This window comes from Cottoperca gobio, chromosome 7 (genome assembly GCF_900634415.1).
Source record: "Cottoperca gobio chromosome 7, fCotGob3.1, whole genome shotgun sequence".
Lineage (NCBI taxonomy): Eukaryota > Metazoa > Chordata > Actinopteri > Perciformes > Bovichtidae > Cottoperca > Cottoperca gobio.
The window spans coordinates 724,337-738,471 of record NC_041361.1 but is presented as its reverse complement, the minus strand read 5'-3'; the positions used below and the strand labels follow the sequence as shown (position 1 = coordinate 738,471).

The window sequence follows — 14,135 nt, the reverse complement described above, 5'->3', positions numbered from 1 at the left end:
ATTAACTGTACAATAACCCAAATAGTGAACGCAATAACTGCAGGACGTTTGGGTAAAATGTTGCATCAGAGATGAGGTTTCCTGTTATTATTAGGTACTTTTAATACAATGTTCTGTCTGTATTATGTTTAAATATATATATATATATATTTTAACAATTATAAATACTTAATATACGTACTTTGTTTTAGTTGTTTTATTCTGTGTTTTCTTCACCCTGATGCTCGACCATTCTTCTATTAGCTCTTTGGTTGTTTTAACTGTTCTAATGCTGGACGAGACTGTTTAGCACAACGACTCTGTGAATATAACAGACTGTGTTCTTCACCGTGTCTTTATCCTGTGAGGTTTAAAATATTAAATATTAATCCAGATTTAAAGATAACAATTTAGTTTTCTTCACAGAAATGAATGAAATCCAGAGATAGAGGCCAACGATGTGGTGTCTTATACCCCTTTAAATGAAGAAGGCTTCACGACCCTACGAGATGTTATAATCTGATATATTTAGACTTTATTATTCTTTATACTGTGAACTTTTGCACATTCCTTGCAGAATGTACCTGCACAAAACTGTACAGCTCTACATTTTAAAAACAGATATATTATTCCAACGTTAAATCATTTTATTTGTTCATTTGTTCTTGTTTAGATTGATTTATAGTGTTTTATGTTTAAGGAGAAATAAACACGCTGACCTGTTGAAGAAGCTGTCAGTTATTTTATATCGATACATTGCTGTGAATTTGTTTTTAACTATCATTTGTTTAACATTTATTTATTTACAAGTAGTTTTTAATGTTTGAAGTGAAATAAAATACATTTATAAATACATGTGTGCTGCCTGTCTCACTATTCGGAAACATCCATAATGGAAGGCATTGAATGTCTGCAATTCAATTCATGACGTTGTTGCATTTGATTCGTTTAGATTTTCTGATTGCTATTCTTATATATATATAAAGAAGAAAGGAATATAAAATAATGTGTCGAGCTCTTCATACAGCAGCTGCCTCAGATATGAGACTGTCCCTGGGGTACAGATAATAGAGATAATATATTTACTCCAGTCCTCCAATAGAAATATCTTTAATGTGCTTTGTAGCTCGACTGCACCAGATCAAGTTGCTTCTGCAGGTTTATTTGCACAGCATGTTGTGCTCCGAACACATGGGCATGTGCGAAGGAGGATTTCTAAATCCTTCTCTAGAGGAAAGTATGCACATGTATAACATTCAGGTGACTCAGCAGAGCAGGTGAGGGGCCAGTCGAGGGTCTCGTTTCAGCTTCCAATCAAGAGTTTGGTACTTTTGAGGAGCTGCTTCCTTGTGCCTGGAACAAACACACGTGAATAATCAGATACACACACCCTTTGCTTTTGGGCCAAAACGCTTGCCGTTAATCTTCTGCAGTAACAGCGAGCAGAGTGATGCTTTTTCATAATTATATGACTTTGAATGGTTAGAATGTTAAAAATAAATACATTTTATAGAGTGGTGCAGGACTGAGCATTTGACCACTTCTGGTTCTCTCAAAGTCAACGTTTCTTTTTATGGGTTTTTGGGTAGAGGCCTGAAATAAATGTGGTTAACGCAAGATAAAAAGATTTTAAAGTTTTGTTCTTCAACATAAAGTACGTCAGTAAATACCCCACTTGTGAATTTTGAAGCTTTTACATGTCTTACAGGTTAGGTGGCTTATGACACTACACAACGTTGTGTAGTCGGTGTAGTCGAACCTCTGATTGAAGAGGAACAATGCGGATTCCGTCTTGAACAACGGACCAACTCTTCACTCTCGCAAGGATCCTGGAGGGGGCCTGGGAGTACGCCCATCCGGTCTACATGTGTTTTGTGGATCTGGAGAAGGCGTATGACCGGGTCCCCCGGGAGATACTGTGGGAGGTGCTGCGGGAGTATGGGGTGAGGGGGTCACTTTTGAGGGCCATCCAATCCCTGTACGCCCAAAGCGAGAGTTGTGTCCGGATACTCGGCAGTAAGTCGGACTCGTTCCCAGTGAATGTTGGCCTCCGCCAGGGCTGCGCTTTCTCACCGATAGCCTCCTGTTCGTGATGTTCATGGACAGGATATTGAGGCGTAGTCGTGGAGGAGAGGGGTTGCAGTTCGGTGGCCTGAGGATCTCATCGCTGCTCTTTGCAGATGATGTGGTCCTTATGGCATCATCGGTCTGTGACCTTCAACAGTCACTGGATCGGTTCGCAGCCGAGTGTGAAGCGGTTGGGATGAGGATCAGCACCTCAAAATCTGAGGCCATGGCTCTCAGCAGGAAACCGGTAGATTGCCTACTCCGGGTAGGGAATGAGCCATTACCCCAAGTGAAGGAGTTCAAGTACCTCGGGGTCTTGTTCGGGAGTGAGGGCACGATGGATCGAGAGATTGGCCGGAGAATCGCAGCAGCGGGGGCGGTATTACAGTCACTTTACCGCACCGTTGTGACGAAAACAGAGCAGAGCCAGAAGGCAAAGCTCTCGATCTACCGGTCGACCTTTGTTCCTACCCTCACCTATGGTCATGAAGGCTGGGTCATGACCGAAAGAACGAGATCGCGGGTACAAGCGGCCGAAATGTGTTTTCTCAGACGGGTGGCTGGCGTCTCCCTTAGAGATAGGGTGAGAAGCTCAGCCATCAGGAGAGACTCGGAGTAGAGCCGCTGCTCCTTTGCGTTGAAAGGAGCCAGTTGAGGTGGTTCATCTAGTAAGGACCACCTGGGCGCCTCCTTAGCGAGGTGTTCCAGGCACGTCCAGCTGGGAGGAGACCCCGGGGAAGACCCAGGACTCGGTGGAGAGATTATATCTCCTCACTGGGAACGCCTCAGGATCCCCCAGTCAGAGCTGGAGGATGTGGCCCGGAGAAGGGAAGTTTGGGGTTCCTTACTGGAGCTGCTGCCCCCGCGACCCGACCCCCGATAAGCGGTAGACGATGGATGGATGGACAACGTTGTGAACACAAGCCCCCTTTAGTTTAGTGGTGGTAACGTGAAGTCATGTGACCGGTGTGCAGTCTGTTTGTAGCCTAACGTTAGCTTTTTACTTCTAGTGATTGCATCTACGCTTTAGAAATCATCAAAGTGGTGTTAATATGTGGAGATTATCCTGCTGAACTAAAGGTGTAAGTATAATAAACTTATTTTCTGCCATAATTCAAAGTCTAATGGAAAAATACCTTTTGGCTTTTTGTCGAGGGAACCAGTGCGATGCTAACTTTTCATAGCGTTCCTGAATGAGGTCGGCGTGCTCCACCAGTCTCTGTTTAAACTCGGCCAAACAGTCCTGGTGGAGCTGCTTGGCGTCTTCGGCGCTCAGAGTCTCTGTGTTGTCCAGCCGAATGAGGAGAGGAGCCAGGATGTCCTTCTCCTTCTCCTGCAGCCACCGCTGCTCCTCCGCATCCAGACGCTCCTGCAACGGCAGAGAAATGGTCGACAAAGGACGTCACAGACACGTGTTTGGCTTTCCTGAAGGTGTTAGCCTGCTTGGACGTATTCAACTCTACTTTTGTCAGAAAAAGGTGTTTTTTGGCTGTTGAAACTGAACGACATTGTCAAAGGCCATTTTAAATGTCTTTAATATATAGTAGTTATTCAGTTGGTAGGTAAATAGATACCTAGTGAGGGAGCAGTAATACCACAGTGTAGAAATACTCTGTAACAAGTCAAAGTCCTGCATTCTTACTTAAAGTAATGATCTCAAAGATGTTCATCTCAACACATTTCTGTTGTATCTTTGGCTGAACGCGGCAACACAATGGTGACTGTGCTGATACCACTCCTTCACCATGACGACATCAGTGCCTTCAACACACACACACACACACACACACACACACACACACACACACACACACACACACACACACACACACACACACACACACACACACACACACACACACACACAGCTTGTCTCTTTGTGCTGAAAACAACTGAACTGTTCTTTAGAAGTCATCCGTTTCTCCTGAACACTCACAGTTCAGGTCTTTGTATGTAGTCAGTCGTGTGATCAGCCCGTCTGACATCAGGTTCGGTGCAAACTTCTCCAGCTTTGCTTTTCTGTACTGGGTCACCTTCTGTGTTCCCGGCCAGCAGGTCTCCAGGTCTGCAGACGAACGCAGAGGCAGCAGTTTGTGGAGGTTTTACAGCATCATGTGTTTGTGTATTTTATTACACCCTCTTGGAAATCCCACTGTGACGCTAACTCCCCCGGGAGAAACTGTGGAAATCTAAATGCAAATGATCTCCGTGTTTTCTGGGATTGCCCTGTTATTAAATATTTGTGGAGAGCGATACATAATGTCTATAATGCCCCTGGAGAGTAAGACCTTATTTTTGGGACTCATATCTCAAGAAGGATTTATTCATTTAATGATTAATTAAGGATTAATTCACGGATGGATATTACAATGGACATTTACAAAATGGAGAAGATAACAGCATATTTTACCCACAAGTGGAAAACTGTTGACTATGTAACGCTCCAGAGGCAAGCTTTCATTTAGCAAAAGTATGATTATATGGTGGAGAAACCATCACTCCCTAATTGTTTGTCACAAACCTTAAAATGGGAATTTCATACGTACAATAAATGGATGATGGACATACAATATTATAATATTTATGGGATTGTGTTTGATGCTGAATGCTATTTAAAAGATATACTGAGAAGACGTTAGAGAGCGGCTGGATATCAGCACTGATCTGTGTCTGTGTGCACTTTATTTGAATAGAAGTCATTAAGGTGTTTCATGTTTCTGTCTTGATGCTTTAATGTTTTGTCAGTTTTGTCAGCTGTGATCCTGAACATCTCCATCTTTATAGATGTCATAAAATAAACACTACGTTGCAAACAAACAGGTAAAGAGCGTACAGGGTGATGTACAGAATCAGCACACGGCACCATCAGGTAAATACTGCTCGTGTGGACTTCCTCTACCTTGTTTTGAGATCGGGATGTCACTGACCCAGGATCGTGGCATCTCAAAAGCTCGGGGCTGCTCCTCCTCCTTCATAAACAACAAAGTGTTGAACTTCATTCATCCTAAAATCATGTTTCAGTTTCATTTAGCTGTAAATTGTATTATTCTTTCTTTCTTGTTACCTATAATGACAAACAGGTGATAAGAGTGTGTTTGTTGAGGCCTGTTTGCAGCAGGACGGTGTGTGTGGGGTTGAGTCAGAATAAACTGCAGTGTGTGTGTTCATGGTACTGAAGGAACATGTCAGTGCAACAGTGAGGCTCACTGATGTGTTAATAGTTGTTGGACAGTAATGGAGCTCTGTGGCCCAGAGGAAGAAGAGACACACACACACACACACACACACACACACACACACACACACACACACACAATACTTGTTAGTCGATACATTCACCGCTGCTTTCAATCTTTTAATGGGATTTATTGACACTAATAAAAATATCATCCTTATCTTCAAAGGTGTTTTCCTGCCTGCTGACGATTATTTTCTAGATTAATCGCTTGGTCTAATTTTATAAACTTGTGAAAAATGTCCATCCCAGTTTCTCCAAGTCCAAGATGAAGTCTTTAAATGTCTCGTCTTTCAGTCCAAACCCCAAAGATATTCACTTTAATATCATGTGGAAACAGAAAAACATTTTTGGCCATTTTTACATGAAAAGTTACTTTAACAATTAATCGATTAACTAAATAGTCGGCGCTTATTTTCCTGTCGGTTGAATAATCGCTGCAGCTCTACTTTTAGGTCTTAATATCCACTATCAAAACTACTACATAGGGTGAGGGTATAAACTCATATACACACACAGAGAAAAACACACATACACACACCTCCACATCATTGGTGATTTTGCTCATCAGCTTACTCTCCTTTTTCTTCAACACATCAAGAATCAGCTGCTTTTTGTAGGTTGCACCGAACAGGACTGGCTCCCATATCTTTAAGTCTTCCAGGTCATACACCATATCCTACACACACACACACACACACACTTTCAGATGTATTGTCTCTATTGTTTCGAGTGTGTGTGGAGTTGTCGTGGACTCACAGCGCAGCCGTTCCTGCAGTCCTGCATGTTGACGTAGTAGTTGAGATTGTTCCACACGCTCTCGATGCCCAGGAAGTTGTCATTGTCAGTGGTGTAGCTGTTCCCGGTCAGCGGGTCGATGAAGAAGTTCTCCTGGACGCTCCGACTCCCTGACAGCACCAGCACCCAGCAGTGCACCCGCAGTCCTCGCAGGGGGTCAGCAGGTCGCTGCTCACTCTCCTGTTCATAAAGGGAAAGAAAAGGTCAAAGGAGGGAGAGTAGAGACGGAAGGCTTTAATATCTAACTTGAAGCTTTATTTCAGGATGCTTGCTCATGTGTGCTGCGATGTCAGAACATGCAGTTTGGCTTTTATTAGAAGTGTACGGAGCCGCCATTATCTCTATCTGTTCAACCAACAAGAAGCTCTTTCTCTGTGTCTGTAGTGGAAGACTGGAGGTGGGCCACTTTTATACAAAGTCACGTTAAATCAGGGAAATGTTGTATTTTTTAATCTAATATTTGCTTCAATAAATTATGAAATATATTTCCATCGTCACATTATTTGTGTACGTGTGTCTCTAGCTTTTATTACAGCAACAATATTATTAAACATCTTTTTGAATTATGATCAGCTGTGAAACACAATGTGATGAACTCAGAACTCCGGTTACTGTGTGTTTACTTTAGAGTCTTATTCGTTATTTGACACCATGCAGACTTCATGTGTCACCTCTTGTGGAACAGCACAAGATTACATTCTCTGTTCCTGACAACAATATGACTTTTTATGGTGTTTATAAATCTATTAATGACAGTCTAATGATTTATAATGTTTTAGTAACTATGCCACGAGAGAAATGATCGATATTTGAGAGTAATTTCAACTCATTCTCTGAGAACAAGGTCTGTGAATGGTATATAGCTCACACAGGGACTCACTGTCTAACTGTGGAGTGTTGCTTTACCAGTACAAACATCATGTTACCTGTAGTTTGTGTTTCTGAAACCTCGCAGCCTCTGCATCCTGTTTCTTCTTCTCCTGCTGCGTCACAAAGTTACTCTTCAGCTCCCTCAGAGGTTTCACTGTGTATTTGTTCTCCTGCGGCTCCTGCTCTGAGATCACACTCTGCACATACAAACACAAAGCACAAGCAGACAGACACATTCATATCTGTGAGTCACCGATCTATCTGACAAGCTGGTTACCGCTCTTTATATGTGCAGCAGTACGCAGTCATGAACACTGAACACAGCACTGACCTTGACCTCTGTGTCCAGCAGGGGGCACTCCTGCAGACTCTGGTCCAGCAGACACATCTCTTTGACAGCGTAGCCGCTGACACAGTAAACGTCGTAGTGGGCCCCGAGCAGCAGGCTGCACAGCAGGGTGGCACATTCAAAACATGTGGCTCTCTGACTCTGCAGCACAGAGCTGGAGGAAAACGTCCAGATTGCTATCAAGGTAAAGAAGTGACAAATAGAGCCTGATATAAAGAAAAACATGTCTTCATGTACACAGGGGGTGTCACAGTCCCATCTGGATACCTAGTGTTTTCCGGTCCATGTTTTCCCTGTCTCTTTGTGTGTGTGTGTGTGTGTGTGTGTGTGTGTGTGTGTGTGTGTGTGTGTGTGTGTGTGTGTGTGTGTATGTGGCAGGGGCACGGTCAAAGACTTCAGCAGCTGATCTCATTCAACCCATCAACTCCAATCTGCTCACCTGTCTACAATCAACTCATCCCAGCACAGTTTATCTACCCCGGTCTTCCAGTCACTCATCGCCAGGTTGTTGTTTTTACTACCCCGGATCACTGCATAACTTGTTGTTCAACTTCTGCCTGCCTGCCTGCCTGCCTGCCTGCCTGCCTGCCTGCCTGCCTGCCTGCCTGCCTGCCTGCCTGCCTGCCTGCCTGCCTGCCTGCCTGCCTGCCTGCCTGCCTGCCTGCCTGCCTGCCTGCCTGCCTGCCTGCCTGCCTGCCTGCCTGCCTGCCTGCCTGCCTGCCTGCCTGCCTGCTGTACCATTATTCTCTCACCATCTGCATACTAGCCAGTATTGCTTTAATAAACTATTTAAACTTACTCCGTTTCCAGAGTCTAGTGTTCTGCGCCTGGGTCTCCTCTGGACGTACCCATAACAGAACAATCTGGCCAACATGAACCCAGCAGACACTGACTCGCTCCGTGAGGCTCTCGCTAACCAGGGTGTTCTCGTGGGTCGCCATGACCAATCACTCCGTGAGGTAATGAACAATATTCATTCACTATCTACCAACATGGCACAGCTGGGACATCAGCTGAGCCTGGTTTCTACTCACCTCACGCCTTCTGCTCCGACCAACCCTCTGGAGACTTTAGCCTCATCCTCCAGCACGTGAGCCTAACATTCCCACTCCCAATCGTTATTCAGGAGACTTGGGGACATGTAGGTTTTTTTTGTTACAGTGTTCGCTAGTCTTTGAGCAGCAGCCCGCTACATATGTTTGTGACAGGGCCAAGATAAGTTACATTATTGGGCTACTCACTGATCGAGGTCTAGCCTGGGGTTCAGCTATATGGGAGGGTCAGGGTCCTCTTTGTTTTTCACTCCCAGAGTTTTTATTGGAGATGAGGAAAGTGTTTGATCACCCGGTCAGCGGTAGGGAGGCGTCACAACGTCTTCTTGCCTTACGACAAGGGTCCCGTAGTGTAGCCGAATTTTCAGTTGAGTTTCGTACACTAGCAGCTGAGGTTGGTTGGAACGACTCAGCTCTCCAGGGAGTTTTTCGTACAGGGTTAGAGGATGCTGTTAAAGATGAGTTAGCAGTGAGGGACGAGTGAGCCAACTTGGACGACTTTGTGTTGTTAGCCATAAGATTGGACAACTGTCTTAGGGAACGACGCAGGGAAAGGGCTAGTCGGTCCTCAGGGTTGTCTTCTTCTCAGGTAGTTCCTCCTTCTCCAGCTAGACTCGGTGCAGCTCTTGTTGTTTACCCTAATACCAACCAGGTAGTCTCCTCTTCCCACTTATCTTCTGTGGAGCCGATGCAACTAGGCAGAGCCCGACTCACTCCCGAAGAACGTCTCAGAAGACTCAAGGAGAGACTCTGTATGTATTGCGCTCACTCCGGCCATTTCCTGGCCTCCTGTCCCCAGCGACCAAAAGAGGGAGCTCGTCAGTAAGGATGGGGATACTGGCGAGCAAGACCACTTCTTCTGCCCCACAAGACCGAAGACCCCTGCAGGCCACATTGTTGGTGAACCAACAAGCTATCTCCCTGCCAGCCCTGGTTGATTCTGGAGAAGATTAGAGTTTCCTGGACGCCCAATTAGTGGTCTCGGCCGGTATTGCTACTCAACCTCTGTCAACGCCCCTATCTGCTGGGTTGAATGGAAGGTTCCTGGCCCAGGTCACTCATATCACTGAACCACTTCATATCATCCTGTCAGGCAACCACCATGAAGAGATAAGGTTTTATGTTATGCCTTCTCCCCACACACTCCTAGTACTAGGCCAGCCCTGGTTGAAATTGCACAACCCCCACATAGACTGGTTAACTGGTCAAGTCAAGAGCTGGAGCTCTTTTTGTCACTCCTCCTGCCTGCAGTCTGCACTTTCCCCAGCGGGTTGCACCAGACACACATCCAAACCCGAGTCAGTCAACTTGTCTGCAGTTCCTGCTGTTTATCATAACCTGGGAGAGGTCTTTAGTAAACAGCGGGCCCTGTTTCTGCCTCCTCATCGACCTTACGACTGTACCTTCAAGCCGCCTATTCAACCTGTCCCGACCTGAGCAAGAGGCCATGGAGGTCTACATCCGGGACTCTCTCGCGGCTGGTCTCATAAGATCATCTTCATCCCCTGTGGGAGCGGGCTTCTTTTTTGTGGCTAAGAAGGACAAATCGCTTCGGCCATGTATTGATTATCGGGGTCTGAACAACATTACTATTAAGAACAAGTATCCCCTGCCCCTCATCAATTCAGCTTTCGAGCCATTACATGGAGCTACCGTCTTCTCCAAGCTCGACCTCAGGAATGCTTACCATTTGGTCTGCATACGGCAGGGGGATGAGTGGAAGACGGCATTTAACACTCCCCTTGGTCATTTTGAATACCTGGTGATGCCATTTGGACTCACCAATGCACCCGCCGTTTTCCAGGCTCTAGTGAACGATGTCCCTCGAGACCTGCTGAATTGTTCTGTATTTGTTTATCTGGACGACATCCTGATTTTATTTTTATTTTTTTCGCACTTTGGAGGAGCATGTACAACTTTTGATTACCTTATTTAAGAATGTTCTGTTTTTAATTTTTTTTTTTTTTTTTGTTCACTGTCTAATTTATATAAATATATTTTATATTTAATGTTTGTTTATATTTTAGATTCTCTTTTTGTTTTGACGTGTGTGATTTTTTTAAACATATTTATTGAGCGTTGTTGAAGAGAGCCTGAGATGCAAGAAGTTGAACTTCACTAAAAAGATGTTCTATCTGTGATGCAATAAAAATATTTGTTTGTTTCTTTACAAAATTCAATGTTAAGTGATTTCCAGAATGTTTTAGTGACTTTCAATACTTTTATGCATATTTTGAGGATTATCAGGATAATGTCGTAAATCAGTTATTGTGGATAATGGTGACATAAAGTTCATATTGTCCCGTGTCTCCTATATGGGCTGTTTGATGATGTAGGGACGAGGTGGCGTTTCTCTTCCCGAGAGAGGAAAAGAGAAGAAAGTTGATGCAGAAACTCGTCCAGTAAATTGAGATTGTTAATTTTACCTTAACGCCACATTCGTTGACGGGGCAGAGCAGCAGCGGTTTGCGGTCGGGATACAAGTGTGAATACTGACGCTGGAAGTTGTCGCCGATGGCCAACAGTCGACTCTCGTCGGGGAAGTTAATTCTGTAGGACTCTGGACACAGCCCGTCTGCCTGGTCCACCTTCAGACTGGTGAAGGACAGCAGGAGAAGACAGTCAAATAAATCTAATAATAATCTAAATCATCACAATCTTTGATGTAATTAGATGCTGAATCATTTTATCCATCCATCCATCCATCCATCCATCCATCCATCCATCCATCCATCCATACATCTGTCGTCCACCGCTTATCCGGGATCGGGTCGCGGGGACAGCAGCTCCAGTAAGGAACCCCAAACTTCCCTTCTCCGGGCCACATCCTCCAGCTCTGACTGGGGGATCCTGAGGCGTTCCCAGGCCAGTGAGGAGATATAATCTCTCCACTGAGTCCTGGGTCTTCCCCGGGGTCTCCTCCCAGCTGGACATGCCTGGAACACCTCGCTAGGGAGGCGCCCAGGTGGCATCCTTACTAGATGCCCGAACCACCTCAACTGGCTCCTTTCAACGTAAAAGAGCAGCGGCTCTACTCCGAGTCTCTCACGGATGGCTGAGCTTCTCACCCTATCTCTAAGGGAGACGCCACCCGTCTGAGAAAACACATTTTGGCCGCTTGTACCCGTGATCTCGTTCTTTCACATTCAAACAGTTAAAGTTATTATTGTAGATGACTTTAATGTCCATGTGACGTCGATAGTAACAGCCTTAATACTGTGTTTATCTCATTGTTGGATCTGATTGTGTTCAGTCAGAATGTACATAGACACACTCACTGTTTTAACCCTCGACCTTGTTCTGACACATGACATTGAACATTTGTTAGTCTTTCAACATAATCCTCTTTTATCGGACCATTTTATAATAACTTTTGAAGTCCTGTTCCTGGACTACAAGTTACTAGGCAACAGTTCCCACACTAGATGTCTTTATGATAGTGCTGTAGTTACATTTAAGGAAGTGATTCCATCAGCATTTAATTCACACCATGTCTCAATGTAACGGAGGACTCTTTAGTCCCAACCCCGACATTGATGGTCTTGTTGATCGTGCTGCAGGCTCACTGTGAATGACACTGGACTCTGTCGCTCCTCTAAAAAAGAAGTTAATGACACAAAGAAAGCTCCACGGCACAACCCGAAACTGCAAACTGAAGCAGAAGTCGAGAAAACTAGAAAGGAAATGGCGTTCCTCCAAGGTGGAAGAATCTCTTCTAGTCTGTAGATAATGTTAAAACATCTCAGAAGGCTCTCCGTAATGCCAGAGCAGCGTATTCCTCATCATTAACAGAAGAGAATAAGAACAACACCAGGTTTCTTTACAGCACTGAGGACGACAGAGAGCCACAGCTCTACTGAGCTCACTATTCCCACATCCCTTAGTAGTGAGACTTCATGAGCTTCTTTAACCATACAATTATAATTATTAGAGACTAAATGAATCACCTCCTGCCCTCAGCCTGTACAGATGTATCTTCTACCAGCTTAAAAACAGCTGTAAAACCTGATTATATATATATTTAAGCAATAGCTCACGACAGGCCGTGGTATAAGGGGGTTGTCGATCTCTGCTTCGCGTCGGGCCGAACCACGCCCCTTAACTGTGATATAATGACCATATATCACGGTCTGAAGTGAGCTATTGCTTTTATAAAACGGTTACCAAGTGTGGCAATATGAAAGAAAAATACACACTCCAATTCAAATAGTTTTTATTATTAAATAATGATGTTCAAAATAAAATAGTCCCCCGTTGCCTGCTGCACAAAACATAGTGCGAGGTGGTTGCTATGCAACAACACTAACAGCTAGCGAACATATTTGCTCTACCTGCTCTTCAGTAGCTCTGCATGTCGTCTTTTAGGGGCTCTCTTCTCTGGAGATAGGCACTGATCGATCCACTCCTCCAGAGTAAAGCTTTGTAAGTTTGTTTCTAAACGGACCTAATTTAACAGCTGTAACGGTTGTAGCTTTTTCTCCGCCGCGGAGGGATACTGACTTGTTGTGAAAAGTAACTACAATTCTACCTGTGATATACGCTCATTATACCACGGCTAAGAACCAATCAGATTGCTTGATTTGACATGTCCGTTTTATAAATATATATATATATATATATATATATATATATATATATATATATATATATATATATATATATATATATATATATAGACTGCTTTTCTCTCATCGACCTTCAACAACTAACTTCAACTTCTTCTTCTAAGCCATCAACCTGTCTCTTGTACCTGATTCCAACTAAACTGTTAAAAAACGTTTCACCCTTAATCAACACTTGTTTAAATGAAATATGATCCACCTGTCTTTACTATCAGGCTGTGTACCACAGTCAGTGAAAGTAGCTTCATAACAAACCTCTTCTTAAAAAGCCCAGTCTTGATCCAGACGTTTAAGCCAACTATAGATCAATCAAGAAACACCGGTAAAAATCACCGGTAGCGTTAATAACTGTGGAATGTGAATTAAGCTAACGTTACAATAACAAACTGTGTTAGCGTTAAGTTACAAGAACTATTAAATATATATATTAAAGTATATAAAGTATTTAAAGCTGTACTCACCCAGTCCTACAGAAATTAACGGGTTTTGTTTGGAGGATCTTTTCTGTTTAGCTCACTAACGTCTCGAGCGTTGAGAGTACTCCGTGTCCATGGTAACAGCCTGACGTGATGACGTGTGACACGTTGCCTTCACGTGCTCTCAGAGATAATTAAACTTTATACACACGGTGTAGATAACGAGGACGTTCATTGTTTAAAGTCAGGAAAAGACCATTCTGGTATATTGAAGCTACAATATTGTGGAAAGTTTTCAATATTAAAAAAGATCAAGAAATAAATAATCATACGAATGAAATAAATAAATGAACCAACAATGTGAGAAATAATTTAACAAATCATTCAAACTCAATAACATTACTTTATTGGATATAGTTTTTATTTCATTATGACATTTCCCCCAAAGACACTTTCAAAACCAAAAGATATTTAGTTCATGATCATTTGTGACAAAACAAGCATCAAGTCTTAATATTTAAGAAGCTGGAACCAGCGGAGATTTAGCATTTTATCTTAGAAGATGTTACAGTCACTTAAGAAAAGTCACATGTTTGCATCTCTAACAAAGTGACAGCATAAGAATAATACATACAATTATGTTTCTATAAATCTCATATGAAAAACATTAAATTCACTTTATAATATATTTTAAAGATTCTTCAAAACATTAAAGGTCATCTTTTTTATTTATTTATTTTTTATTCT

The 14,135-nt window shown here is 43.3% G+C and overlaps 1 protein-coding gene and 1 long non-coding RNA gene across 2 annotated transcripts; both read right to left on the bottom strand.

Moving 5' to 3' along the window:
- Nucleotides 1–413: 413 nt before the first annotated feature.
- On the bottom strand, nucleotides 414–7,584 carry LOC115010945 (dynein regulatory complex subunit 7-like). Its single transcript, XM_029435877.1, has 10 exons — nucleotides 7,566–7,584; nucleotides 7,281–7,474; nucleotides 7,006–7,146; nucleotides 6,041–6,259; nucleotides 5,823–5,960; nucleotides 4,946–5,015; nucleotides 3,983–4,111; nucleotides 3,689–3,807; nucleotides 3,183–3,415; nucleotides 414–1,332 (listed from the first exon to the last, which is right to left on the bottom strand). Exons 1-8 carry the CDS (start codon nucleotides 7,582–7,584, stop codon nucleotides 3,713–3,715), a joined length of 1,005 nt encoding a protein of 334 aa, XP_029291737.1. The 3' UTR covers nucleotides 414–1,332; nucleotides 3,183–3,415; nucleotides 3,689–3,712.
- Nucleotides 7,585–10,239: 2,655 nt separating this feature from the next.
- On the bottom strand, nucleotides 10,240–13,609 carry LOC115010587 (uncharacterized). The gene is made up of 2 exons (XR_003832497.1): nucleotides 13,434–13,609; nucleotides 10,240–10,945 (listed from the first exon to the last, which is right to left on the bottom strand). It is a non-coding gene; the product is annotated as an uncharacterized LOC115010587 (long non-coding RNA).
- Nucleotides 13,610–14,135: the final 526 nt, after the last annotated feature.

What these genes read in the sequence shown, in the direction of transcription:
- LOC115010945 (XM_029435877.1), bottom strand. An exon ending in TTCAGAAACACAAACTACAG is followed by an intron (nt 6,260 to 7,005) that starts GTAACATGATGT and finishes CTTTATGAACAG; the next exon opens with GAGAGTGAGCAGCGACCTGC. An exon ending in TACATACAAAGACCTGAACT is followed by an intron (nt 3,808 to 3,982) that starts GTGAGTGTTCAG and finishes TGTGTGTTGAAG; the next exon opens with GCACTGATGTCGTCATGGTG.